Here is a 25,281-nt window from a genome sequence, read left to right as displayed (position 1 = left end):
ATCCTTCTTATATCCCAGTAGGCTGCTCCCATTTGTAACAACCAAATGTGTCTTCAGATACTGCTAATGACCCCAGGGGGGAAATGAGCCAAAGTGAAGAACCACTGCTGTAAATTAAAGCTGTTTCCTTCAGATTTATTTTTTTAAACTACTTAAAAGCATTCCAGTCAAAAATATGATCCTTTTTATTTCCAAATAAAAGAAATGTTGACATGTGAAATACAAAAGAGCCTCATGTCATCTCTAGTTTAAATACTTCATTTAAATACTTTATTCTGAACCAGAGCTAATAAAAAAGGTTCCTTAAATTGTTTTTGATGCTTGCATATTTATTTTGCTTTTTTATGGTCTAAGGTATAATTTTGACACTGTTCGTAATTCCCAAACAAGTTTCTTTCATTCTCTGTTGAGCTGCTCTTTATCTGTAATGATTTTTAAAAAATTCTTTCATTTTCTTGATACTTTAAAGTTCTTCCTACACACTGTGCTCTTTGAAACAAAAAGCCATTGGTGAGATTTTAGGGCAGGTATTTTCAGCCTCATTCAGCAGATGAGGAAATTTAGTGGGTCCAGGACTCAGTGCACTCAGTTTCCAATGAATTAAATGTTCTTTGTGTTTCATCCACAATAGGTATATTTTTTAAATATTGCAGAGTGAAGTCAGAAAGAGAAAAACACGTATCTTATATAAATGCATATATGTGGAATCTATAAAAATGATAGAGATGAACTTATTTGCAAAGCAGAAACAGAGACATGGGCAAAGAGAACTAATGTGTGGCCACCAAGAGGAAAGAAGGTGGGTGGGATGAATTGGGAGATTGGGATTGACGTATATACACTACTGTGTATAAAGTGGATGGCTAATGAGAACCTAGTGTAAAGCACAGGGAACTCTATTTGATACTCTGGAGACCTAAATGGAAAGGAAACCCCTCAAAAGAGGGGATATATGTATATGTATAGCTGATTGACTTTGTTGTACAATAGAAATTAATACAACACTGTTATGCAACTATACTCCAATAAAAAATTTTAAAAAAAGAAGGTATAGGCTTGAAATGTGCAGAGGTGTAGGCTTATTATTTTTACTCCCAGAGAGAAAGCACGAAAGAATAATAAAAGTAAGAAACAAAAAAAAAATTGGGTTTTATATTGACAGAACCTTCATGAAAGAAGAGGTGGAAGGGGAGAAAGTTGGGGGAACCCTAGCAGAAAAACAAAAACTGGCTTAAGAAATAGCATGGGAAAGAGGATGATCAGATCTCACCATCATGTCCTCCTGGGGACCAATGGGATTTGGCACCTCTCTCTTCCTCGTCCATGACAGCATTGTCCTCTACTCCATCCCCACTCCTTGCCACTCCTGCCTCCTACCCTGCCCTCTGCCACCACACGTGTGCATGCAGGTGTGTGTGTGTAGGCCTGTGTGCATGTGAACATGTACACACACACACAGCACACACACACACACATGCATACACATACTCCCTTATCCACTCCTGACTTTGTGGTCAAAGCCCTAGGTCTTTTTAAGAGGAACCAGTGTATTTTTTGTTGTTGTTGCTGCTTCCAAGTTTTTGATTCCTGGGACCAGCAAAGAGCCAACAATTCATTGCCTATACTCTATCCTGGGAGCAAAGAACTTTTGGAAGCACTTCAGAAGATTCCCAAAGTTTATACTGTCCTGGAATATTTCATCTGACAGTTGATTGCCTGTTTTTCAGCCTTCTCAACATCGAGTTCTTAACATAGCCCAAGTCTTTCCAAATTCTGCAACATTTGAGTATTTTGTGGATGGAAAATGAAATTAAGAATATTTTAAATAATATGCAATGTTGGAAAGTCTGATGAGAAACGGGTGCTTTCAGATGCAGAAATACTGTAGCTATGGGAATGCTTCTGGGGGCATAAATATGTATTAAAAACCCTAAAATACAACTACTAAATGGATCCAGGCATTGGACTTTTTAGACTTGATTTTGAAGAAATCATTATAGGTATGCTCAAAAGTATTTGTTCAAGGCAAGGATGCTTGCCCAAATGTTAGAATAATAAGATATTATCTAACAGAATAGCAATATGATTGATTATATAAACTATGGTTTATCCATCCAATTAAATACCAAACAAATCATGCTATTAAAACGTATGCCTAGAAAAGTCAGAAGGAATAGACACAAAAATGTTTAGTGATTGTTAACGTCGTAGGCTTTTAATTTCTTCTTTATACCATTCTGAATATCCCAAAATTGCTGGAATGAGTATGTACTGTCTTACTAAGACGAGAGGCATTTGAGATAAAGAAAATGAGATGAAAACTGTCATGGTTATGTAGAACACTGTTATGTAGAAATACTGTTATGTAGAAACAATTTCCCAAATATCTCACCTGGTGGATTCAGGGCTTTTCTGATAACAGAATTAACTGCCCTTATTGTCAATGATGGGCTTCCCTGGTGGCTCAGTGGTCAATAATCCACCTGCAATGCAGGAGATGCGGGTTCAGTCTCTGGGTTGGGAAGATTCCCTGCAGGAGAAAATAGCAACCTGCTGTGGTATTTCTGCCGGTATAATCCCACAGAGAAGCCTGGCAGGCTACAGTCCATGAGGTCCCAAAGGTCAGACATGACTAAGTGTACACTCATTGTCCATACACATCTCAACAGCTTTCCTTTATTGACCATTTTAAAGTGGGCAAGTCTCTGTGCTTATATTTATACATGCTATCTCCTTTATTCCTTAAAACAAACCCCTATGTAGATATTATTCTCACCTTTGCCGATGAGGAAACTGAAGCTCCAAGAGGTTAAGTAAGTGTAAGATACAGGAAGGATTTGTGCCCAAGTACTCTACTGGAACACTTAACCTCTAAACTATGTTGCTTTTCCTATGTAGTTTTAAGCCTGAGCATCATCTTTGCTCCAGATCATCTGGAGTAAGAATAAGAGGCATGAAGGGAAAATTATACATGTGTGCTAAGTGGCTTCAGTCATGTCTGACTCTTTGTGATCCTATAGACTGTAGCCTGTCAGGCTCCTCTGTCCATGGGATTCTCCAGGCAAGAATACTGGAGTGGGTTGCCGTGCCCTCCTCCGGGGGATCTTCCTGACACAGGAATAGAATCTGTGTCTCTTACGTCTCCTGCGTCGGCAGGCAGGTTCTTTACCATTAGTGCCACCTGTGTAGAAGTTTAGTCCCAAACAATGCAAGAGTCTTTGTAATACAGATTGAACTTCACTTTGTTTTCATATTTGCTCTACAACGTCTGAAAAATATATGAGCAAATTAAGTGATGCTGAAGAATAGATGTTTAAGAATAGAAGATGAAAAAATCTGAGAATATTTTCCCACTGGAAAATTTTCTCATGGGGAATGTAGCAGATATCCCTACCTTACTCTAAGCAATATGAGAATATTTGAAAATTTGTGTGAATCCGGACAAGAAAAGCATGAGTCTGCTTAATTAACAAAAACATCTGGATGGTAAAAGTTTATTTTATTTATCTGTCAATCTCAAGAGGCAAAAAAAAAAAAAAAATCACTACCAAGGTTTGACAAAGCAGATAATTAACACTACAGATTTTTAGTGAGGCTTCAAGTTCTACTGGTTTTCTCAGATGGCATTAAGACACATACACATGCCCATGTGAAGGAACAATATACACTGAGCTAACTGCACAAGAGATCTCATTGTTGGAACATTAACCATGATTATTTTCATAGCTGTGCCATTTTGAGATCATTATGGAATATGGGAGAAGGAGGGGGAATAGGAAGAGGAGAATGTGGTGGAAAGAGGCTTAATTAAGTATTCCTTTAGTGAATTAAGGACCAAACACAGACAGTGTGAACAGACACTAATTCATGTAACATTCATTCACACATTCATGAAAGTGGGCAACTTAACAATGAACTGATGCAGGCTCCCTGTGGAATTTCTCTGCTATGACTCAGGTCTTTTTTTTTTTTCTACATCTATGTAATTCAAATTTAATCATGATCTCTGAATCGTTTGGCAGCAGGGGCTCGGAGGGGGAATTCAGAATCCAAGAGACTGACTTTGTGTGTAACACACACCAACATTTTAGTATCCATGAGATAATTTATGCTTTTATAGCAATAAAGATCATCTGATAGTAAGGGTTTTAATTTCTGCCTGGTCTTACTGAATCACTCTGTCAGAAGAGTTATTTTACGCATGTTTCTTAAATAATACATCTTTTATATAAAATCTAAAAATTAATGTACAATCTAAAAGCCAGATTAAGTGCCAAAATGCAGGACCTGAATCTAGTAACACATTAACTCCTTGCTGCATAGAAGTTGCTTATAAAAAATACAGGCTGCACTTTTTTGTGATCCATGCAGTAAATGTTCACAAAAGTCAAGCAAACAACTAGACATCATTCAGCTACTAAAATTAACCCAACCAGTCACAACAGACTTAACCACAGAAAGTGCTGATGGTTGCATCAAAACCATGCTGGGACGAGCTAGTCCTAGAAAGGGCTGGTTGGAAGAACCAGAAAGGAAACCCTGATTGTCACAAAATCTCCACTTGTTTCTATATGGGATTGAGACTGTTATCTCCTCACATGGCTTTTCCCTACACCACAGTCTTTTGAGAAAGAGGCATTTCAGGCTTCACATGAAAATAATCATCCTTGAATGAAAAAGCTGAGAAATACTTCTCTGGAGATTTTGATCCTGGAAACGGCTTGCTAAAGGTCCTTAAGGCAAGTGCCAGGAGTCAAAAAACAAAATATTAGGGCATTATCATGACACTGTAAATCAACTATACTTGAATTTTAAAAAATTGTCGAACAGTCTGAGCATGTAAACAATAAAATTGTTGACCAAGGAATTATATCCATGAATGAAGACTTATCACAAGACCTATCCGGATAATATCAGCTTCTTGGGTTTTGAAGCACATGTAAACTGTACATCCTAGAAGCCCCATGCATTCTTCCCTTTTGTAGAGACTTCTGGAGTAGAAAAAAAGTCCGTGATGGTGCTTAAAAATAAATAAATAAAAAGACCAACCAGAGCACGAAGCAGCTACTCAAATAACAAGCAGTTCTGAGGTTTGTTTTTGTTTGCCTGTTTCACTCTCACATTTTACTTTTGTGATTGGCATATGGAAAACCAAACTGAGAAATCATAATGTTGGAGTATTTTAAGGGCATGCTGTCATAGATGTTAACAAGCTTATTTATACAATAAGACCTCTGCAGAAAGTGCTCAGCTCGATGCCACATTCCAGAATAGCCACCGGTAGTTTCTTTTTCTAAATTGGCTATGTTTACAGGTTTCACAAATACCCCTGAAGTCTTCCCAGTGTGCTTGGCGATGATAAAATTCATGGCAATGTCATCACAGTTCTGCGTCTCATCTAACAAAGCATGGACGGCTGCAGGCTGCCTCTCAAAGAGTTCCAGGTATTTGCTGTGGAAGAAGGAGGCTCCAATCAGGACCAGCGAGTAATGATCACCATTTCCAAACCCTGGTGTCTGCAGTTCAAAACCTCCATAGCTGTAGATACCAGAGGAAGTAGACACATGCTTTCTGGGAACAAATCCTACAATTTGATCAGGAAATTGCTGAAAAGATAAAAAAAATAGTAATAACTCAGTGTGGCATTTCTTTAGACCTAACATGGTGAAAAAGGCAATGATTTATTACAGAAAGAATTAAACTGATTTGTCAGTGTTATTTTACTCCTGGCTTCTACACCTCAATTTCCTTTAACTCCAGGCAACTTCATAAATCTATGTCCTGGTAAGTTTAAAGTTCAAATTCCATCATAACCCAAATCTCTTTAAAAAATTTCTGACCTCTCAAATAGTCTCCCAATACACACATTATCTGATATTAATAAATTCTAGTCACCAATGAGTCTGGTTTTTCAGAGTTTACTGTAAAAGAAGTTGACTATATGAACAATGCTTATTATAGGAGATTAAGAAGATACGTGATTATTTTGGAAAACTGTTTTAATCTCATAGGAGTAAATAAAATTATGGATGTACATGTATCATTTTACTGCTTTTCCATGTTGATTTCAATGTTTTTGAAAGTCACTGTTGGTTTTAAACAATGTTTTATTTTTATTCCTTTTCTTTTTCCTTAAAAAAATATACATACACACACGCAAATATATATATATATATATATACATACATATATACAGTTGACCCTTAAACAATGCAGGAGTTAAGGGTGCCAACTGACAGTATAATGGAAAATCCATGTATAACTTTACAGTCAGCCTTCAATATACATGGTTCTGCATCTACAGATTCAACCAACTACGCATCATGTAGTAATATGGTATGTATTTATTGCAAATATCTGAGTGTAAGTGGACCTGTATGCTTCAAGCTTGTGTTGCTCAAAGGTCAATATGTATATGTATATAGTCACTTCAGTTGTGTCTGACTCTTTGCAACCCCATGGACCACAGCCGGCTTGCTCTTTTGCCCATGGGATTTTCCCAGAAGAATACTGGAGTGGGTTGCTATTTCCTCCTCCAAGGGATCTTCCTGACCCAGGGACCAAATCGGTGTTTTCTGCATCTTCTATACTGCAGGTGGATTCTTTGCCGCTTCGCTACGGGGGAAGTCATAGATATATGTGCTCGTATATATATATATATATATATATATATATATATATATATATATGTATGAAGAGATGTGTCAGTATCTATGAAGAAAGGATGGTATTAAAGCAATAATAGTAGGATGAGAATGACTAAAAATAAAACAAAAGTCAACAAAGAAAAGCAGTGAGTCATGGAAAAGAAATATGAACTGAAAAAGGTTCAGTTCAATCTCATAAATATCTTGAGTTTCATTCATTTACCAACAGATGCTAAACTAGGGACACACACACACAAATCAGTCTGGATTTAATCCCATGTCAAAGAATGCATAGTCTAGGGAGAGTGTGATACAGATAGGTGGACTAGGAATTAGCACATTGTTGAGGACGCTGTAAAGCAGCTGAGGGATTCTCAGGACAGCACTGAGGACGCAGGGAGGTACAGGGGAACGTCAGGGGTTGGGGGATAAACGCTGGGAGGCCTCAGAGACGAGGCACCACTTACATAACCTAGGAGGACGACAGAGATTTCACAGATGGCTAGAGCAGGAAAAGGAGAAGGACTGCAAACAGAGGTCATGGTTAAGTGCAAAGGCACAGACATGTGTCTGTTCTGATCCTGCTTGTCTCCATGCCCCAAATCTCTATACTCCATAGGGCACGAATGGGACCAAACTTTAGGAGTCAGATTATCTTGGGCAATGGATTGAAACTGTTCTTGACAGTTTTATGGATGAAACTTAAAATCATATTTATCCATCTTTAATCATGGTTTACTTGGATTGTTCTAACCTGACATTTTCAGAAAATTGAGTTTTTCACCTGAAATAGAAATCTCACAGCTGGAGTACTACATTAGAAATTTTTTCCTGGGAAGCTTTTATTTATAGGGCTGGAAAAATTGCTGATATGGAAAAAATGTGTTGATTAGTATGCTAGGCATGAAGCTGAAAACTGAAGTTTTGAATATTCTGGTATCTGTAGAGTACTGTGACCGCTTACCATTAATACCTAATGTTGTCACATCTCAAGTTGCTAATCAAGGAGAGTTACTACAGTGCAAATTAAACCATTTATTGGGTAGTACAGTGTTTAATTACTGGACACGCTTCAGAGTATTAGTATGTAATTCTGCTTTCAGGTACTTGTAGTGAAACTTGTAAAAAGCTGGCTACTATGAACAAATATTCAACAGAAAAAAGGTGTTTTTATAGAATACCAGGCAATTAATGCCTATTTATACCAGCTGGGATTTAAGGGGGGAAAAGTCTACCACCACAATGGTGCATGTAGAATTATTATTAATATTAATTTTTAAACAATGATCTCAGAATTAAATTTTGTGGATATAATTATTTCTTTCAAAGGAAGCTCTATGCAGCAGTAATACAGAAATATACTTCTCATTTGAGATACAGGTCTGTGGCCTTGTGGAAAGTGTCTCAGGATTTTAGTCTTTGCTCTGTCCTATACTAGATAATTTCCTCATTGTTCTTTGGAAGGCAATTCTAGCTCTTCTCCCCAGTATGCCAAATATAAATCAAGTATAGATAAAAGATACCGTAACTGTCAGTTAGCTTAACTGAGCTCAGGAAATCTGATTACTTTATGACAAAGTAATCTCCTTTTTAGATAAATACTGTCTACACTAGTCTGGGTAACCTCCACATTAAACCATGTTGCTCTGGTTAAACTCTAGATCAGACTTTATACTAATGATTTCATAAAGCATGTAGCAACATTACCTGCCACACAGAAAAAGCAAAAACAAGGTCCTGGGCGCTAATCAGCAAGTCATCATCTACCATTAACACCGCTGAAATGAAAGAAAAAAATTTAAATCAAACAGTTTGGAAGTGAAGACAGAAGTTGTAAGACATAGTGGTGTCTTTATAGATCATTCAGATGAAGTATTTTCTGAATGAAATCAGTAAATAAAAAATGTATTCTTAAAGATTTTTCTAGCAGAAGAAGTTTTTACTTGAACTATAATTGATTTTATAATTTCCAAAGGGGGAGATTATCAAGTAGTTATCATCCATTATCCTAGAAACTAATGAACCTATAAATAAATAAAACCAAGGTTCTTTTAAGCAAATTACAAGCTCATGTAACTGCTATGAGTGGGAGGAAAAGAAGGTGGCAAAACACATCAAGCATAAGTTAAATAGCATTTTACTAACTTATGTGCTGCAATAAGATGTAATCATAGCATGTCTTCTTTTACAATATTAATTAACCTCTTTATCACTGTTGCAAGATATATGTGATTTCTCCCCAGGAGACTGCTTCTTGACATCTGGGAAACTGCCTCTTAAGTTTTTCAAAATGCTTTCTCATGATTAAACTTCCCTATTTTCTCCAGACAATTAAGGTAAGCAGGAGGCCCTAAAGCCACACGGGAGTCCCCAGTTCTGGTTAACTGCAGCCCTGTCAGACTAAAAACCCAGCTGCAACTCACCTTTGGTTTCCAGTTCAGGAAAGACCTGGAGTCGATTTCTCATTCTGTTTGTGGTCTGTGCTTTGAAGTTCACGGGGACAGGGTGAGGCCCTAGGGAGTTCCACAACTCCTCTGGTCCCTTCTCCCCAACATTGTTCCATATCACAATCACTTTATGCAGATATGGAACTGCCTGATAATGATTTAAAAGTCTCAATAAGAGATCTGTTCTATTGTACGTCTGCATTATGAGAGTAAAGGAATCCTGGGTGGGCTTGCCCTGAGATTTTATTTCCCTACGCAAAGTGAGCATCTTGTCTTCTTTGATATTAGGGAGTAAAGTGGTTAAAGCCCCAGCTACCAGCAGTAACACAAGGATGACCACCAAAGAGAGACGAAGCACACGAATGCCCATCACTCTTCCTGGGAGCTTGAAGATGTGGCAACACCTGGAGTAGAAATGGAAGTAAAATGCAGAATCTTAGCATTCTCACTAGTTACCATGGTTTTGCCTCTGCTTTTTTAAGGAAAGGTCAAACACCTTTTAGTTATTCAAGTTCAGTTCCTCCTGCCTTTTTGATTTGGCCTAAGACAAAAAGCGCAGTGAATAAACCTTCCCTTCCCTGACTGCTTTGCAGTTGCAGACAAAAGAACATCTATACACAGGAAGAATCAAGCAGCACATTTTAAAATTTGCCCTTATTTTGCTACTAAAAATTTGGAAATGAGATTATTTTCAAATTGGATTATATTTCTCTTTTGTTGTTGTTGTTTAGTCACTCAGTCATATCTGACTCTTTTGTGATTCCATGGACTGTAGCCCACCAGGCTCCTCTGTCCATGGGATTTCCCAAGCAAGAATACTGGAGTGGAGTGGATTGCCATTTCCTTCTCAAGGGGATCTTCCCAACCCAGGGATCAAACCCACATCTACATTGGCAGGCAGATTCTTTACCACTGAGCCACCTGGGAAGCCCTATATTTCTCTTAGTAACTATTTAAATAATTAGTATATATTTCTCTTAGTAGTATACTAATTATTTAAATGGCTTTATTGAGATATCAACATTCAGAAAACGAAGATCATGGCATCTGGTCCCATCACTTCATGGGAAATAGATGGGGAAACAGTGGAAACAGTGTCAGACTTTATTTTTCTGGGCTCCAAAATCAGATGCAGATGATGACTGCAGCCATGAAATTAAAAGATGCTTACTCCTTGGAAGAAAAGTTATGACCAACCTGGATAGCATATTCAAAAGCAGAGACATTACTTTGCCAACAAAGGTCCATCTAGTCAAGGCTATGGTTTTTCCAGTGGTCATGTATGGATGTGAGAGTTAGATTGTGAAGAAAGCTGAGCACCGAAGAATTGATACTTTTGAACTGTGGTGTTGGAGAAGACTCTTGAGAGTCCCTTGGACTGCAAGGAGATACAACTGTCCATTCTGAAGGAGATCAGCCCTGGGATTTCTTTGGAAGGAATGATGCTAAAGCTGAAACTCCAGTACTTTGGCCACCTCATGTGAAGAGTTGACTCATTGGAAAAGACTCTGATGCTGGGAGGGATTGGGGGCAGGAGGAGAAGGCGACAACAGAGGATGAGATGGCTGGATGGCATCACTGACTCGATGGACATGAGTTTGAGTGAACTCCAGGAGATGGTGATGGACAGGAAGGCCTGGCGTGCTGCGATTCATGGGGTCACAAAGAGTCGGACACGACTGAGTGACTGACCTGTACTGACTGAGATATCATTGACACATAAAATTATATATATTTAAGGTGTACAACTTATTCTTATATATATATAGATACACACACACACACACATATATATATATAAACATTTCAGTATACTAAATTTAAACTTATCTTTTGGCAGCAAACTTGTTTCCAAATGAAATCATATGCAGAATCCTAATATATGAATCTGGTAACAGTGGTAGGAGCAGCAGCAGCAAACAATTATAATGGTTTATTACTTATTAGATCCTGTACTCTGTGCTTTGCATGCCATAGCATTTGCTTATTTTCTCAATAAATTAAATAATTACTGAGCACTATTTTAGGTTCTGTGTGTATAGCAATGAATAAGATAGATGATGTCTCTGCTGTTCATAGCAGAGGAAATAGTAAGGAGAGACAGATAAAGTAAATAAACTCAGAGCTAATTTAGGATAGTGGTAGTGAAGAGAATACATCAGAAGGACACCTTGTGGTTTCAGTTGGGCACTTGTAGCTGGGCCATCATCCTGGAGGCATTAGATTCCAAACAAAATCTCACTTCACTATTCAAATGATGTGCAACTACTCTTCTGTTTTTCATTAAGGAAACTTGGCAACAGTTCCCCTGATGTTGTTTCACGTTGTGAGGTGTGTGGTGTCACTGCAGAAATAGTTTTTCTCCATATAGATCAACAAGGACGTAGAGAGGTCATACAGACCACGCCTTTAACATCTTTTAAAGTTCACAAGAGTGGGTACTGGAGAATTCCAAAGATGGAAGGAGAACATACCCCATACTGTGCTAGTGCACTGAGCGCTGTGCAAGCAAAGGAAGAACTTACTCATAAGGACAAAGGAATGGTCAATGTCACTCAGCGACTCTCACTTTTCAAAAGTCTAGATTTGAAAAGCAATGTTCCCTTGTAGTAATCTTTTCAGAAAGCTTTCAAGGATAATCTCTCCTGGACTTTGTCTGCAGCCTGTTCTGTTAAGAAAAGCAATTTTGTGTTTCCCCTTTCATCTTGGCCTCACTCTAAGAAATGAATAAAATGGATTGTTTCTTAGGTAACCTCAGCTTTACTATGATTATTTTTCAAGGATGGGCAATTTAAGGTTTGAGAGTACAAATGTCTTCACTGTATATAACCTCTCCCTAAAACAACACATACTGTTAATGTGATGAACCAAACAGAAACCATTATAAATTAATAGCCTTGATTCAAAGACCTTGATAATCCTTCTAACACTGAATCAAAAGCAAGTCTCATAAAACGTATTTTCAGTTCTGCATAAAAATGGCTGGTTACAAGCACTCAGAGTTAAGATTCATCTGACAACTACATTAAAGTATACCCTGATTGAGATCTTAATGTTCATTTTCTACAGCAGAGTAGGAATAACATATTCTAGAATTTATATAGCAGTGTCCCTAGTCAATAAAGCAGATTCTGGTTAACTACCTGCCAGTTTAGTGGAGAAAGAGTAATGAAGATTCATCTCTATAGCCTACTATAAATAGACATTGTCAAGGAGAATTCATGAATGACTGTTTCGCTTTTACCAATAATATACTTTTAAGTGGGAGTTTTCCTCCATATCCATCATAGAAATTTCCTCTGTCAGATAGCTTCTAACCCCCTGTTTTCCTTGTATCAAAAATGTTTTGAGTGTTATGAATAATTTATATCTTTGGAAAGACAATGCAAATATTTCATGCAGTTATACAGACCAATAAAGTTATGTAACATGTGTAGTCTGTATAGAAAAGTAAGAACTATATAGATTGCAGTGCAAGCGGCATCTCTGTGCTTTGAGAACAGCTGAAGTCTGGGACTTTATTGTTGATGCACTGGAAACAGCCTTAGAACAGATTGGAGAGTGATGACTTCATATAGCTATTTGGATTTCAGTGTATAGCTTTCTTCTGTTCACTGTCTAGAGAAGACTGTACCATCTAATTCACAGCTTTGAGTTTTGAATGGGGAATATGAGAAAGAATACACCTGGATAACCTTCATCTTAGAAAGAATTAAGAACTAAAATGATTTAATTTCAAAGTATATCTGTAAACCTTGCTGGTCCAGTGGTTAAGAATCTGCCTACCAATGCAGGTGACATGGGTTCGATCCCTGGTCTGGGAAGATCTCACATGCCGGGGAGCAACTAAGCCCATTCACCACAACAACTGAGCCTGTGCTGTAGAGCCCAGGAGCCACAACTACCGAAACTCGAGTGCCCTAGAGCCCGCGCTCCACAACCAGAGAAGCAACGGCAATGAGAAGCCTGTGCACCACAACCAGAGAAGCCCCCACTCACTGCAACTAGACACAGCCCCTGCACAGCGGTGAAGACTCAGGGCAGCCAAAAATAATACAGAAATAAAATTTAAAGTGATATCTGTCGGTATCTTCTGAAACCCCACTTCATTCCAGAAAGGACCGAGATCCCTGATAGCACAGTCCGTGACCCTTTCCATTGTGTTGTGGTAAATTCTGCAAGGCTGCGTCATAAAGTAGTCTACGAGACTGTCACTAAGGTACCTGTATGATAATATAAATATTAATATTGGTATGTTGATTGTTTTTACAACTTTATTAACATTTATTTCGCATACCATAAGCTTCACCCATATAAAGTACACAATTCAGTAGCTTTTAGTATCTACACAGAATTATGCAACCAAATCTAATTTTGTAACATTTTTAACACTCTAAGAAGAAGAGTGTTAAACCTACTCATTAGCAGTCGCTCTTCACCTCCATTTCCCCTCATTCTCCACCCCAGCACCAAGCTAACACTGATCCACTTTCTATCTCCATAGTTTGCCTATTCTGGACATCTCCTAAAAAGAGATCATACAATATATGGCCTATGTGTCTGGCTTTTTTCACTTAGCATAAATGTTTTCAAGGTTCACCCATGTCATAGTATATAACCATACTTAATTCTTTTTTTATTCCCAAATAACCTTCTATTGTACAGATATACCACATTTTGTTTGTGTTAACAGTTGCTGGACATTTGGGTTGCTTCCACATTTTGCTATTATGAATATTGCTGTTACAAATAATCATGTACATGTTTTTTTGTGAACATATGTTTTCATTTCTTTTGGGCATGTACCTGGGAGTGGAATGACTGGGTCATTATATCAGAATTTTTAAATATTTGAAAAGTGAGGTATCTTTTAGAAAACCATTATTTGAAATTTTAAGAATTGTTCTTAAATGTGGACCTAAGACAGAGTAGGAAAGCAAATAATGCAATGAAGCAACAATTACAAATTCTCTAGTGTTTGTCTTTAAATGAATGAGGCAATCTGAATTTTCAAAGACCTGCTATTCAGTTATTTACTACATCTTCTACCAGAGTTCCTCAGGAAGAACACTACTGAATGACGAATTCTTTACTCCAGGCTAGTTCTTTGGGATTAAAAGCAACAATTATCTAGACAAAAGCTGAAAACAAATAGTCTGGGCTGCTGTCTATGGGGTCGTACAGAGTCGGACAGACTGAAGCGACTTAGTAGCAGAAGCAGCAGCAGCATGAACAAAGACTAGTTTAGCCAGAGCATGGCATGAATGAAGATTAGTTATGTCCTCTGACTCACAAGATAGAAAAGCAATGAGCAGCGTCACGTCATACACCGAGAAGCTGTCATTTTCATTCTAATGCCACAGATGGTAGAAGAATAGTAACTATTCTGCCATTTCACTATGAGATTTGTCTCATATTGTACAGATTGTTTTCTCCTCTGGCTCATCCTCCAAAATACGCACTTGCCAAAAAAACTGATGATTACGGCATATAGATGCTCAAAAAGGGGCCCTTCACTGCCACGAGATAAAAACATTCCAAGGTGGAACACAGAGGCTAATTTAGAATCTGGGGTTCCCTTCTGTGAACATGAAAGAAGAATCAGAAGACATCAGCGTACACCTGATGAGCAGCTTCTGGCCAGGTGACATACATCGTTCTAACTGAGACGAAGGCATATGTGGCACCCAATTCCAAAAGGACTTTCCTCTTACGGTACCTAGAGCCCGCAGGCTGGCCATGACTCCACATGTTGTACATGCTCTTTCTCCCTACCCACCAGACTCCTACACCCTGCCCTTCTACGGGAAAGACTCTTTCAAACATCCCCTCCCCTGTGCTTCTCTCACCACTCTCCATCCTCAGTGATCCTGGGGATGGGGAACACAGTGCTACCGGACTTTGTTTCCAGGTATTACAACTATTGGCTGAGCCTCCTTTTTGACTGGGACTGTATTGACGGCCCTTTCTGTCAGGCTCTGCAATCCAGAACAGTGCCTGGCCATTTTTTGAGCAAGGTTCACAATGCTCTGTGGTTGAAAAAAGCGAGGGAATCTATATTTAAACAGTCTTAAACTTCACAATGGGCTTCCCTGGTGGCTCGGTGGTAAAGAATCCACCTGCTAAAGCAGAAGATGTGGGTTCGGTCCCTGGGTTGGAAAGATCCCCTGGAGAAGGAAATGGCAACCCACTCCAGTGTTCCTGTCTGGGAAATCCCACGGACAGAGGAACCTGGTAGTCTGTAATCCATGGGGTCACAAAGAGTCAGACACAATGACTAAATAACAACAATAAACTTCACAATGAATCAAAAATGCCTGAAATTAAAAAAATAAACTCAAATTAAATGCAAATTAAGATCGAGTCAAGACTTAAGAAACCATTCCCTCTATAAAAGATCTGGGTTATCCCAGGTGCTAGAGAGTATTCTAAGAAGAGCTTTTACTTTTGTATTTCCCCCCATTCAGGGAATTCATTCTTTTCATTGTATTTTATAAATGCCATTCAGCTTTCTCATTTTCAATCAATGATATCCTCTCCTTCCTAAATGATTTTCCCTCAGTTTTCCTTCTAAGGAACCCATCTATTTTTTTTTTTTTACGGTTCTTCTTCTTTTTAAGAAACACCTTTCTTAATACATAAGCTATATTTTTTTAAAGTCTGTATTGAATTTGTTAAAATGTTGCTTCTGTTTTATGTTTTGGGTTTTTGGCCATGAGGCATGTGGGATCTTAGCTCCCTGACCAGGGATCAAACCTGCGTCCCCTGTATTGGAAGATGAAATTTTAATCACTGGACCAGCAGAGAAGTCCCTAACTCCCATCAGGGAGTCTTAACTCTGATTACTTTTTTCACGAGTCCAAATAATCAAAATAAGTTATTTTGTGTTAATGATTTTATTTATATAGGAATAAGAAAGGCAGGAATATGAATAGACTTAAAGTAATAAATAATAAAAGGATCCACACAGTATCACAGATTTACCTTGTGGTTTGCTGTGTTTACAACCAACTGTACAGTGATCTGAACGGATGATTTAGATGCCTACAATCTTGATCTACTGTGTCATGAACTGGCTCTTAGGGTTAAAGTGATTCATCTTTTTTTATCAACAGTATAACTGACTATAACATATATAGGATCACTGATAGCCAATCTAAGTTCTGTTATTTAGAAGGCTTAAGATTGACCTTTCCTGCCCTTTTGAGACTACAGTTCTGAAACAAAATTGCTAAAACATATTGGTAAATAGCTGCATTTACTACAATATCACATTTGAAAAACAGAAGTTGCGGCCACAGGTCATTTCTCACTGTAAGCTATAAGAAAGAATTTCTGTATTGATCACACTAAAAAGCAAGTCCTCCTCCTGGCAGCCAGGTTGAGTGAGCCATTCCCTTACAGGTATATCAGGTTCAAATGAACTCTAAAAAACATGTATGTGTGTGTGTGGGGGGGGGCACATGTGTGTTCATTTGCTAGGCAGTGTCTGATTCTTTGCAATCCCATGGACTGTACTGGGATTTCCAAGACAAGAATACTGGAGTGGGTTGCCATTTCCTCCTACAGGGGATCTTCCTGATCCCTGTAGCGATTGAAACTGGGTCTCCTACATTGCAGGAGGATTCTTTACCATTGAGCTACCTGGGAAGCCCATAAAACACAGATAGCAGAAACCAAGGACCTGTGTCTCCACTTTCCTCCCCAGTCTTGCCCTATTATCAGTAGCAAAGTCTGCTTGTCAAGTCCTGGCATTTTTGTCCCTTCCTAAGGCATCCTGTACAAATCATCAAATTGCTTCTCAATACTTCTTCAGGCAGCTACTCTCAATTAACTAGATTTGCTTTCTCATCATTGATTAAAGAGGAAATAACATATAAATATTATGTAGAAAGTCTTCTTAAAACACTGCCTCCGTCAATCCAGCCATTTGTTACTGAGGCAGAGGCCTTCTCTGCCCTCAAAGTGCACAGGTCTCAATTATGCTAGATGAAAGTTTCTTTCAGTCTTGCATCTTCCTCTTGGAATTGCTAACTAACTGTAGCTATTATGATGATAATTATGATGATGATGTTTGAAGATGATCAAACTTATGGACATATATCAGAGCAGGAGAAGGAATGGCCTTATTCCTATGAGGAACATCCACTACTTATAAGGATCCAAGGAGTCAATGCATCCTAAGAAGAAAGCCTAGAAATAGAAAAGCATTTTTAGCTCAGCACAGTGTCATGTAAAATTAGTTCAAGAAATGGGTCAAAAAGAAACCAAGTCTATCTGCAAATACATTATTTTTACCATTCCAGAATATTGAAGCTTTTCATTTGAACTTCTCTCTGTTTTAGTCACAGGAAAGTGGAGGGGAGGCAAGATTGCTGGGTGACAGATCCTTGGAATGTTCTAAAGAATCCTCTTACTTTTTACACAATACTGGTTTTTAGCAATAAACTCACATTCCAAAATCATTTCTCGAAGAGAAACAGATTTAATATGTATGAATTATAATTTGCAAATGGCTTTAGATATCAGACCTAAAATCAATGCAATCCGAATTCATGTGAGCTTCCTAACTTTATTAGATGAAGGTCAGGATATCCATGGTTAGTCCACAAACAAACATTCCTAGGTGCTTACCCAGCCCAGCACTGTCAGACCCTAGGGTTGATAATGAGTAAGACCTCCAATTCCTGCCCTCACAGAGCTTACCAGTAGTAACAAAAGTTGTCAGACCTCTTTCCTCTGTGTGTTACTTAACATCTCAACTCTTTAGAGACACGGGGATTAAAATGCATCCACCCCATTTTGTAGATAGGATAGCTGAGCCTGAGAATATTAAATGATGCTTCCTGAGCCACAGAAAGAGTAGAGGGTCTGAACAAACTCCCACCTCCCATGTGTCCCACCTTGTATTTTCAGTGTTTTCTGTGTCGTCTCTGTTTTCAGCTTTGTTCTAGTTTACAGGAATAAACTTTTTATTGACTTTATGTTATAGTCTGGAATACTATTTCAATGGATAAGATCTAAAACAGGTGATGCAGTATTTTCTAACAGATCCTGGCTCCAATAAAAACTCTTTATTTCCAAGGAAACAAAAGTATCTCTATAGGAAACATTTTTTTCTCAGATAAAAATACTGGTACTTCACCTGTGTTCATAGTAGCATTATTCACAAGAGCCAAAAGGTGGAAGCAACCCAAATGTCCATTGACAGATGAATGGATAAACAAATGTGGTATAGACATACAATGAAATATTATTCAGCCTTTAAAAATGAAGGGGATTCTGACACATGTTACAGGATGAACCTTGAGGACATCATGCTCAGTAAAATAAGCCAGTACAAAAGGACAAATACTATATGATTTCACTTACGTGAGGAATCTAGAATAGTCCAATTCAAAGAAACAGAAAAGTAGAAGGGTGGCTGCTGGGACCCGGGGAACAGAGAAATGGAGAGTTGTTTAATGGTTGTAGAGTTTCAGTTTTGTAGGATGAAAAAGTTCTTGAGATTGACTGCTCAACAAAGTCAATACACTGAACACTACTGAGCTACACACTTAAAAATGGTTAAGATGGCAGATTTGTGTATTTTACCACAAGTTTTAAAAAGTAAAAAGAAAATCCTGGTACTTACCTCATTATGGTAAAGTTCTAATTTTTGAAAAATTTTTCCTTATGGCTTCAGTAATTGATAGGAACAGGCTCTCTTGGCACTATTAAGGGAAATAAAAGAATTTCCTGTGATGTTTTTGTCAATCAGGAGGAATTAAAAAAAATGCTTTAATGCCATGGTCCATAGACTTTGAATTATTTTTAGAACTTAAAATTTTCTATACTGTGTTCTAAATATTATATGTAGGTGACTAGGTAGATGATATCTTCCTGAGGTTTGTGCTAACATTGCTATATTTTTGTTTTCATCTTTCCCTTAAGTATCCAGAAACAGTAAATCCATATCACCCTGATGATCTAATGTTTACTCATTTGAAACCAGAACATATATGCCATGCAGAAAGGCCTCCAGACGCAGCAACCTGCACTTGTATTCAATTTCTAGACTTTTAAGTGTCTGTAGTTTTATCTACCATCAAAACTCTTTTTTCACTTAAGGTTCATATGGCATTCAATTTGAAGTAGTAAAAGAAAAACACAGGGTTTAAAATAGAGTTGCAGGTAAAGGTCAGGATTAATTACATTACTGAGGAATGACAGATGGCATCCTTCCTAATCCTTACTATTGCCCAAAGGGAGCCAGAACTTTGACTGGAGATGACCTTCTGCCTCTTACTCCTCTGGGCCTTCATTTCTCACAGTCCTCAATTACATGTCTAAGAAGTTAGAGCTTTCCCTCCCATACAGTCCACACAGTTAACCTAATACAATTAATTAGTCAATGATCTAAACAATTATATAAAAGTTCAGAGCAGAAATTCATTCATTAGTTTAAAAATGTTCATGAATATATCTACCTATTTTATAAATTTTATAAACTCATAATATATGAAGGAATTCAGAGCTGATTAGACTTGCAAGATACTGCATCTATAGTGACCATGTGAACAGAGCTGAAGAATCATTTTTGACTTTTCAAACTCATATTCTTTCATGATACAGTTACTGAAGGGACAAAGGGGTGGCTTAGCCTGTATCTAGACTCATCAGGTGACACTTATTTCTCCTCTCTATACCAAAAGCACCCCTTATGTACATCTTAGCATCACATAGTTCTAAAATCCTAGACTGATCTGCCCTGTCCTCACATCTGCTTCCTCTTCCCAAAAAATTCCTCCAGGAACTTTAATTCTCTGCTTAGCTCAGAGTCTAGCACATAGTAGACGCATTAAATGATTGTTGAATGAATGAAAGAAAGTAACTATAACTTTGATATGACAACATATATTGTTGTCATATGTTAACATATTTGGGACAAACATCATTTCAAGATGACAAAACAAACCAGACGTCATTTTCCACTCATAGAACTCCTGATTTAGTGTCCAATTTATATTTCTAAATTGGAAATTTATATAAACCATTATATTTCTAAGAAAATATTTACAACTGAAGTTGGTAATTATGCCATCAAAGAATGTGAAGTAGCACTGCCATTTTTTGAAAGAAGTTCTTTGCAGGAATAGCTATCTTACGTTTTTGGGAGTAAGCAGTGTAGCAATTTAGGAGTTCCAGAACCAATGTAACTGAAATTAAATTTCAGTTTCTCCAACTTATTTCAAAACTATTTGAAAAACGGTGTTGCAGACTTCTCCATAAACCAACTGAACAATTTCTCATCTGTAGCAATATAGGCAAAATGAAGAATTTATTTTCAAAGGCAGAATACAAAAACACAGGTCAAATTGCAGCTGATCTGGATGAGTTAAGAGAATGCTGGAAATGAGTTGCTGAAATTTAGTTATTTGCATATATACATCTGAACCACCCTCCCCCACCAACCTCTGTCCCCAGTTACATCATATTGAAATAAAGCAGCTTTGGAGGAAAAACTCAACTGCAGTCGAAATATTTATAATATTTAAATATTAACCTAATTTGTACCCATTTAACCTTTCTCCAGCAGTGTAGTTGAGCAAAATTTAGTCTCTGGCTAACACAAAAGCTTCCTAAAAATATAAATAAATGCTACTAACTGAAAATATTTTTATGTTTTTCTGTTTAAATTAAAATAAAGAAATATAGGCCAAGAAAGGCAAAGACAAAATACTCAGTCCAGAACTTAATTTCTGGAATCTAGCTGTTTTTACACAGCAGTTTTAATTAACATGAACATTTTTTAAAAATTGTAGAATACATACATTATATTTTCAAAAATAAAAACACAGAATCACTACCCCACAAACTCATAAAGTTCCAAGAAAGAGAGCAAAACAGAAATATCTTCATTGTTAAAAAATTTTTTAACCAGAGAGCATTTTGCTATTTCCTTACCTCTCGTGAAGAAAAGACTGCAGTGAGACCTAGGCGATTTATTTGCTTGCAGCTTGGTTATCATAAAACGCAAGGGGCGTCTCGCTTACTCATTTTTTGCTTTTTCTCCAAACCCAGCAGTTTGCATTCACTCGGCGTCATTCGCTGGATTGATAACCTGGATGAAACGCTGCCCACAAAGAGAGAGCCTAAAGCTGGGGACAGTACCGGGTGGCCGCCCCTCCCTTTCAGTGATGCTCCACTTCCTGTTAGATTAAAAGGCTGTTCCCAAGAAGCTCGGTTTTGTAGTTTCTAGCTCACTTCCAAAAGCCAGTCTTTCCCCCATTGCTCCCTCAACGTAACAAGTTTTAATCATTCAGGTGATGGACCACCTGACCTTACCCAATTTCCCGGAAAGACACAGAAGAGGAGTTCCGGAGACCGTGGGGCCCAAGACTGGTCCGCAGGCTCGCCCCTCCACGCTCCGCAAGCCCTCGTGTCCCACCAGCGAGTGAATTTTCCTTGAGCTTCCCTGAAATGGGCAATGGGGTTCTCACGAGAATCAGAGCCGCGGCTCCGGCCTCTGGGATGACCTGGAAGTAAAAGGGACGTGTACGAACTCGAGTTTGGGGTTAACAGAGGATTGAGATGGTCGGGGAATCAGTCAATGCCTTAACCGAATCTCAATTTCAACACGATCTCGTAAGCACTCCTTTCAAAAAGAACTCTTTTTAAATACATTTAACATTCTTTCGGAAGGTATTTGCCTCCTGCGTGACAGTACAGAAATGTCAGGCGCTGTCTGGGGGCGCAGGGCTGGGTGGATTACTAGGATTTGGGTACTCATAGAGTTCACCCAGCAAAACCATCATCATTTGCGCTTCCTATCATTTGCGCTTCCTGCAGACTGGATTCTTAAGCACTGCTACCGAACAAACCGGGATTTGATGCTAATAGATAGGGCAATGGCTAAAGGGCAGGCGCAGGATGCCAGCACATCTGAGAACAGCAGTGATAGGTAGTCGGAGTGGACGTGAGCGGGCTCTCAACCTTCCGGCCAGCCCAATTCGTGGGTTGCCACCTCAGGATTTTCTTCCTGAGTACAGGTGGCGGGACTTGACTCCAAGTCGGCCCTTGAGACCACCTACAGGATGCCACCTCTCTTTGGCTTCTGTAAAACTCGCAACTCCGCCCTCGTCGTAAGCCCCGCCCCACCGCGCAAGTCCCGCCCTCGGCCCCTCCTTCCCCCTTTCCCGTCCCAGGACGCGTTGCGCGGCCCGGGCCGGAAGTCGCCCGGTTCCCGGGTGTCTGTCTGAGTCTGTGTCTGGAAGCGGCGCGCGGCCCGGGACGGGCAGTGGGAATCACATCTGAAGCGTCACCTGTATCACTACCATCTCCCACGGAGCCACTACTAGAGGGGAGTAGACCCGGCCCTTCGCCGGGCAGAGAAGATGTTGCCTCTGTCCATCAAGGACGATGAATACAAACCACCCAAGTTCAATCTGTTCCGCAAGATCTCAGGCTGGTTTAGGTGCGGGGAACTGTGTTTGCGGGAAGTGGGTGACCGGCACAAGGGGAGAAGGCCCAAATTTAAAGATGGCCCGAGGTCCAGGGAGGGAGCGTCTGGGACACACTCGTTCGTGTGAGGAAAGGAACGTGTGGACTGGGAGGGTCTTAAAAGGGTACCCAGCGTCCGGGTCTGGCACTCCTTTGACTTTCCCCGTTCATCCCCACTTGTATCACGCCTAGGTCTATCCTGTCGGACAAGACGTCTCGGAACCTGTTTTTCTTCCTGTGCCTGAACCTCTCTTTCGCTTTTGTTGAACTACTCTACGGCATCTGGAGCAACTGGTAACCAAAGGGGAAAAGGGTTGGGGCGGAAGCAGGGGGTGGGGGAGACGAAGCTCTGTTTGCTTAGTGCCACGTAGCTCTTCACCGGAGGCTCAGGTTTTGCCTTTGCCACCACCTATGCCACTCAGTTGCTTTTTCATATCCACACCAGTCTGGCACGGTTACATTTCTTAAGAGCCGAGGCCATCACGTGCAGCAGTTAAGATTTAGGTCCCCGCCTCTTTCGCCAAGCACCCCCACCCCCGACTCCTTCAAACCAGGGTGACAAGTCCCCTCCTCATTTTGACAGATGGAGAGAGTCTTTTGTTTTTGCACACCTGAGCTTTGCCCACTTTCTTGGAATTGGGAGAAATCTTTTTCTTCCCGTTCTGTGGGGTAGTGGTATTAGGAATTGACCATTAAAATTGTGGGAGAGAATACCTGACATCTTATACTTAATTTAATACTAGTTCTTGAAACGAGGGAGAGGTTTATAAAGGAGATATCTGGAGAAACATGCTTCATTCTCTTTACTTTTATGCTGAAACTCTCAAGGTTTTCTTTTGGTCTTGACTGTGCTTAAAGATCCCACATAGTTTTCTAAAAGCTTTTCATCTCTTGAGTTGGTGGTTTTTGGTGTCACCTTTGATTCTTTTTGTTTTTGTTTTTAACTGCTTTGGGAAGAGGTCTGTCCAGTGTAACTCTGTGGAAATGCAGTAATGTTATCCAGGTGTTTGCAGTTGAATGCTTAAGGTCTAGTAAAATTGTTGGGCTAAGGAAAAGATCATCTCACTTCTAGGTGTATTGATTCTTCTTTAAATATCATACTTGTCTTATAATAGCCAACATTTCAAAATTTTATATAAAATTTCAGTTTTTTCTTGGATTCCTTGAAATAGATCTTGGACCCCAAATTTAAGAACCTATGCCATCTATGCTTAATTTTCTATTAATTTAATAAACTAAGTCTCTTATCCTTTAAGGTCCATTTTCAGAGAGAATTGGTGTTTTTGGTCTTTATTGAGATTGAACAATGAATGACATTAGGTGATACCACCAGTTTTTGTGACATGTATACTTTTATATGAAACAGTAGACTTTTAAATTCAAATGTCAATTTAATTTTATCAGAACTACTCAGCAGATTATGCCAGTTACTGGTTTAGTCACCACTCAAATGTAAAAGGCATATTGAAACATAATAAAATCTCAATGTATGTAATCCCCTTTTTAATCATTTGGGGATCAGATATATGTGTCCTGTAATATTAATACCCTTTGATATGTTGTACATGTTAAAAGCATTGTATCATCTTAGTTTGTATTGAAATAACCGTACTTTATTACAAATATGTAATATTACATATAATATATGATATAATAAATATGTTCTATTACATATAAATATGCAATATTTATGTTTTACATTTTCCTCTTCCTAAGTTATGCCATATTGTGGCGTATGTGCTGGCTATTGTCAAGGGTCTATCTTGGTTTGCCTGTGTACAGTTTTGCTATAGTTATGTTATATTACAGTACATTTCACTGTGGCCTTCCATTGCATAAATTACTAAGTGAGATGTCTTATTCAAGTGATTCATATTTGAAGTACCTAAACCACCTGTCTATGGAAAGTTAGGTATATAGTAATTCTTTTGATCTGTAGAGATCTGTTGAGGAAATCACTAGGACCATTGTTTTCTAGGCGATTAGTCAGTATTCATCAGGATATAAAGAAAACATCAATGGTGCATGGCTTGTTCTGCCTTTAGGTGGCTTGTTCTTTTGACTTTAAGCCTCTTCTCAGTTTACTCCCTTCTTTGTGTTGTATCTTTGCAATCTAGCTCTGAACTACTGTCTGTCATGCCTAGATTAATGAGAGGGTATGCATTACTATGTTAACCTCCACGCCCACAATCATTTATTTTTATCACTTGATTGGGAGTACAAATGTGTTTCTGTTGAAGCCTTAGTGGACCTAGAAGTTGCTTGGGCCTTTTCATAATCTGACTTTTTGTCTTATTTAGACACCACAAATTTGGAGCCCCTTTGTAGACTGATTAGCAGTTTCTTTACATGACTAAATTATCTCTGTTCCTGAAGGTTCAATTAGATTTTAAGTTCCTTGAGTAAATTCCTTACCAAAACTTGTTTTCTGTTTTTGTCATAGTTATTTCTGTGTTCCTTTGTGTTCTGTAAAAGTAGTTTCAAGATGTTATGAGATGTCAAAAGTTTTTTCCATTATGGAATTAAAAAATAGATAAAACACACTTTCTCTTCATGAATAAAGGTTCATAGAAACATTTGACTTCATTGGAATGAATGTTAAATAGTTTTGGTTCTGATTCAGCACCTTCATTTTAAATAAGAACTTAATTTTAGTTGATTTGTATTTTTGATAATGAGACTGTGTCATCAGTGGAGAACAGCTA

At 38.5% G+C, this 25,281-nt stretch overlaps 2 protein-coding genes across 5 annotated transcripts in view; one reads left to right on the top strand and one right to left on the bottom strand.

Annotated features, from left to right (window-relative positions):
* Positions 1-3,466: 3,466 nt before the first annotated feature.
* On the bottom strand, positions 3,467-21,699 carry EXTL2 (exostosin like glycosyltransferase 2). 3 transcript variants are annotated; one of them, XM_070786023.1, is made up of 7 exons: positions 21,422-21,699; positions 21,041-21,209; positions 20,242-20,386; positions 18,729-18,807; positions 9,071-9,498; positions 8,355-8,425; positions 3,467-5,606 (listed from the first exon to the last, which is right to left on the bottom strand). In XM_070786023.1, the coding sequence occupies exons 4-7, from the start codon at positions 18,731-18,733 to the stop codon at positions 5,118-5,120; spliced, it is 993 nt and encodes a 330-aa protein (XP_070642124.1). In that variant the 5' UTR covers positions 18,734-18,807; positions 20,242-20,386; positions 21,041-21,209; positions 21,422-21,699; the 3' UTR covers positions 3,467-5,117. The 3 variants fall into 3 exon arrangements, with proteins under 3 accessions (XP_070642124.1, XP_019812532.1, XP_019812533.1); XM_019956973.2 differs by lacking the exon at positions 20,242-20,386; XM_019956974.2 differs by lacking the exons at positions 20,242-20,386; positions 21,422-21,699 and having other exon boundaries at positions 21,041-21,392.
* Positions 21,700-22,275: 576 nt separating this feature from the next.
* SLC30A7 (solute carrier family 30 member 7) overlaps positions 22,276-25,281 on the top strand; it is a 99,714-nt gene continuing 96,708 nt past the window's right edge. The window contains exons 1-2 of one of the 2 annotated variants that reach the window (XM_070786022.1): positions 22,276-22,550; positions 22,769-22,870. In XM_070786022.1, the coding sequence (XP_070642123.1) occupies positions 22,471-22,550; positions 22,769-22,870 (182 nt within the window). In that variant the 5' untranslated portion in view covers positions 22,276-22,470. The remainder of the gene's footprint in view (positions 22,551-22,768; positions 22,871-25,281) is intronic. The other variant, XM_019956971.2, reaches the window with a different exon arrangement.

The sequence above is a fragment of the Bos indicus genome, chromosome 3 (genome assembly GCF_029378745.1).
Source record: "Bos indicus isolate NIAB-ARS_2022 breed Sahiwal x Tharparkar chromosome 3, NIAB-ARS_B.indTharparkar_mat_pri_1.0, whole genome shotgun sequence".
NCBI classification, from domain to species: domain Eukaryota; kingdom Metazoa; phylum Chordata; class Mammalia; order Artiodactyla; family Bovidae; genus Bos; species Bos indicus.
This window is presented reverse-complemented; position numbering and strand designations above follow the sequence as displayed.